At 34.1% G+C, this 3,587-nt stretch overlaps 1 protein-coding gene across 6 annotated transcripts in view; it reads left to right on the top strand.

The window, feature by feature from the left end:
• The window catches only part of DGKB (diacylglycerol kinase beta), a 331,647-nt gene that overhangs the window by 139,436 nt on the left and 188,624 nt on the right, over positions 1-3,587 (top strand). For all 6 annotated transcript variants that reach the window (XM_010712729.3, XM_031553913.1, XM_010712725.3 and 3 more), the window contains one exon: positions 394-554. In XM_010712729.3, the coding sequence (XP_010711031.1) occupies positions 394-554 (161 nt within the window). The remainder of the gene's footprint in view (positions 1-393; positions 555-3,587) is intronic.

Here is a 3,587-nt window from a genome sequence, read left to right as displayed (position 1 = left end):
TTGTGTACATTTTGAAGTCAAATACACTTAGGTATTAAGATTAATTTCAAAGGAAGAATATTTAGGAATGTGTAATGTTAGATCTTTGGGTACTTGCTACAGTCATTGGGAAAATTCAAGGGATTGACAAGTTTAGGAGTTCAGATTATTTTCTCCAGTATTGATCTGACGTACAGTGAAATCTATAAAGTAAACCTAAGTTTACATTCATGTAGCTAGGTGCAGAAGTCAGCTCTGTGTTTTAACTCCTTTTAATGATAAGTGCTGGGAAATTATCTGTACTTCACACATTCAGGTCTTTCTTTTCAGGTCTTATATACATAGTTTTCATTTTTCCTGTCATCTAGAAAAAGAATGAAAACTGAATAAAACTTCATTTTCACCTTTTCATAGGTTATGAAGGTGAAAATTTAATGAAGATCTTAAAAGACATTGAGAACAGCTCTGAGATTTTGCTGGACAGGTGGAAATTTGAAGTAATACCCAACGATAAAGACGAGAAAGGAGATCCAGTGCCTTACAACATTATCAATAACTACTTTTCAATCGGCGTGGTAAGACTCATACATATTCTTAAATGATTTTAATTTTTTTTTCTTTTGCTTTGAAAAAATATTTGCATTTTTTGCTTAGCTTGAAGAATTGTTGGTTACAGTTCATTTATAATGTTGCTTTCGTAGTGAAATCAATACTTAGATGACTGACAGTGATTCAGCAATTTACATAAATTTACATAAATGCACGCTCAAGACAGATTTTTTTTTAAAGATCTACCTTTCCATCTATAAAGAAGTTATTTGTATTGCTCCTAATGGCTTATGAGTGGCTATAGCTCTAAATTTAATTAGCATTATGAAGTTCGTACAGAAATATAAAGGTAAACTCGTCGCTTAATAAGAGCTCAAGTGACATTTTCATGTGGATCTTTAGGATTCACATGAGCTATTATATGAACTATATGAGCTATTACATGAACCTATATGTATATATGAACTATATATCAGAATTATATATAAAATAATTTTACATAATAATAATGATAATAGCAAGTATATTCTTGGTTCTGTTACGGAGTATTCACAATTTGAATGAGGAACAAGGGCATGAGAACTCTTAATGTCATAGGAATTCCAGCTTGTGCTTCTCTGTGGTTTCCCATTGGAACTATGATCCACACTGTATATATAAGTGGAATCAGAAAATCTAGTCTAACTCCTCATAAGTCTTTTGCTTTGAATATGTTTTCAAATATTTGTGGAAGGGGGGCTGTGATGAGGTCTATATTTTGCAGAGTTTAATTTACTTGGTTACTGTGCTTCAGCCTTAACAAGGTTCTGCCACAACCTTAAATGGTTATGTGGAAATTTCTGCAAATTACTTGCAGTTCGGTTTTTATGTAGTCCTGATCATCAACATGCAGACAGTTTGTTCCTAAAACCATTCCTTGGTTTCTAATCCTGTGTAGTTTTAATTGCTGAAAAATAATCATTGTTATTTAAATAGTAAGAAATAATTGTTAGCTTTTTGCTTGTGTAGTTGGTATTCAGCCTGTCTTGTTTAAAATAAGTGCAGAGAGGAACTAGATAAAACAGAAATAATTAGTAAAATAGTATAAAAAAAAACAAACAAACATATAAAAGCAAAGTATATGCACCGAAACAGAAGCAAATACTCTGTGCTGGGGAACAGAACATTTTTGGTGACTTAGTCATACGAAAATACTGACGCTCAATGAAGAAATTCATGAAAACAGATTATTTAATTTCTTTGTAAAAGTCTTTGTTGCCTACTGGGAGGTCAGTCTGATTTTTTTATTTTTTTTTTTGTAAGCTCATCTCCAGTTTCTTCAACATTTTCTTGCAAAAAAATGTTTTCCAGACATCTGATCATTTCTGTTACTTTTAACACTGTTTAGATAAAATGTGAGAATTCAATCCAATTACCCCCTTTGTTCCATGTCTCCCTGGAATTGTAGTGCTCCTGATGAGGCAAAATGCTGCGTTTGATGTTTTATCAGTATTGAGTGGAAAAGAGGAATTAAGTCGTGTGCAGATGATACTTCCATTAAGAAAAATAGTCTTGTTACCAATAGCATGACTTTTTAAATTCATATGTGATTGTGATTCATTGCTAATTTCCAGTACTCTTCTGAACAACTACCACCTCATATCTCATTTGGGTTTTCCATAGTTTATTCTTTCTTCCTAAATGTAAAATTTACGCTTACTGAATTACATCCTCTTTAAATTTTTTACTGTTTTTCTAAGGCACTACAAAGAATAATGGTAACCTTTAACATACTTCGTATTGCCTCACAGATTCCTGCCAAGTAAAAGGCACAGTCTCTAATCATTATGAACAGTACCTGCTAAATCGGTTTTGTAACAGAATGGCAGAAATGACTTTTGACAACAATCTTGATGTCTGCTCAGAAAAGCCAAAGGAATATAACTCAGTAATATTGTGCCTGACTTGGGGCTCTTACTGCTTTCAGAGCACAATTCAGGTTGGAAGGAAATTCAGGAAGTCGCTAGTCCAATGTCCTGTTTTAAGCAGGGTCAGCTATGAGAGTGAGTTACATTGTTGAGGGCTTTATCCAATAGTGTCTCAAAAAACCCCCAAGGATGGAGATGGCACAACCTCTCCAGGCTACCTATTCCTCTGCCTGACTTTCCCTATGGTGGAGATGTTATTTCTTATATCCGGTCTGAATCTCTGTTGTTTCACCTTACACACTTATCCTATCCTCCCATTATACATCATTGTGAAGAGCCTGGCTTTGTTGTATTCATAACCTCCCTCCTTGTAGGTATTTACAGATTGCTGTTATTTCCCTGAAGCCTCTTCTAGACTGAGACAGATCTGGTTTCTTTTTATTTGTATATTTTACACTGATAAAGATCAAAATTTCCCTACTTGGATAGAAGATTGCTGGGGCAGATGATGTTCAGAACACTGCTAAAGTTGAGCATAACATCTACTGCTCTCATCATTTTATCATAAGAAAGAATCAGAAGATAATTTACTCTTGGGAAGGAAAATCCTTAGCTAAGTTGAAAATGAACATTTCACAGAAACGTCTATATTTGAAAGATTGGATTAATATGTTCAAGCCAAAAAAAAAAGATGTATTTCTGCTACACTGTATGAGTTCTATTACCTACATGAGTATATGTACTATATATTAGTACAGGAAAACAAGTAAGAAGCAAAGTGAGATGCAGTAGCTGAATGTACAGAGTTCAATGTGATGAAAGCACAAAGTACAGAAGCATCAGCCAAGCTGTGTGTCAGTTTCAAAGCTGAAGCTAGAAAACATCTAAGAGCAAAGTAGAATGAGATAAAGATTTTCAAGTGCTCACATCCATCATTCTGTCAGGATGGCAAGATACCAGAAGAGAAGTCCCATCTGCTTCCCAATAGAACTGGTATCATTGAAACAAGCTGAATATCCAAGAAAAAATGAGTATTAAAGCAATCAGGTCATATTTGCTTTAAAAAAGAAAAAAGGAAGGGAAAGGGAAAGGGAAAGGGAAAGGAAAAGGGAAAGGAAAGGAAAGGAAAGGAAAGGAAGAAGAAGAGAGAGA

This window comes from Meleagris gallopavo, chromosome 6 (assembly GCF_000146605.3).
Source record: "Meleagris gallopavo isolate NT-WF06-2002-E0010 breed Aviagen turkey brand Nicholas breeding stock chromosome 6, Turkey_5.1, whole genome shotgun sequence".
NCBI lineage: Eukaryota > Metazoa > Chordata > Aves > Galliformes > Phasianidae > Meleagris > Meleagris gallopavo.
Note: the sequence above shows the minus strand (reverse complement) of the source record. Positions and strands in the feature narration are given on the sequence as shown.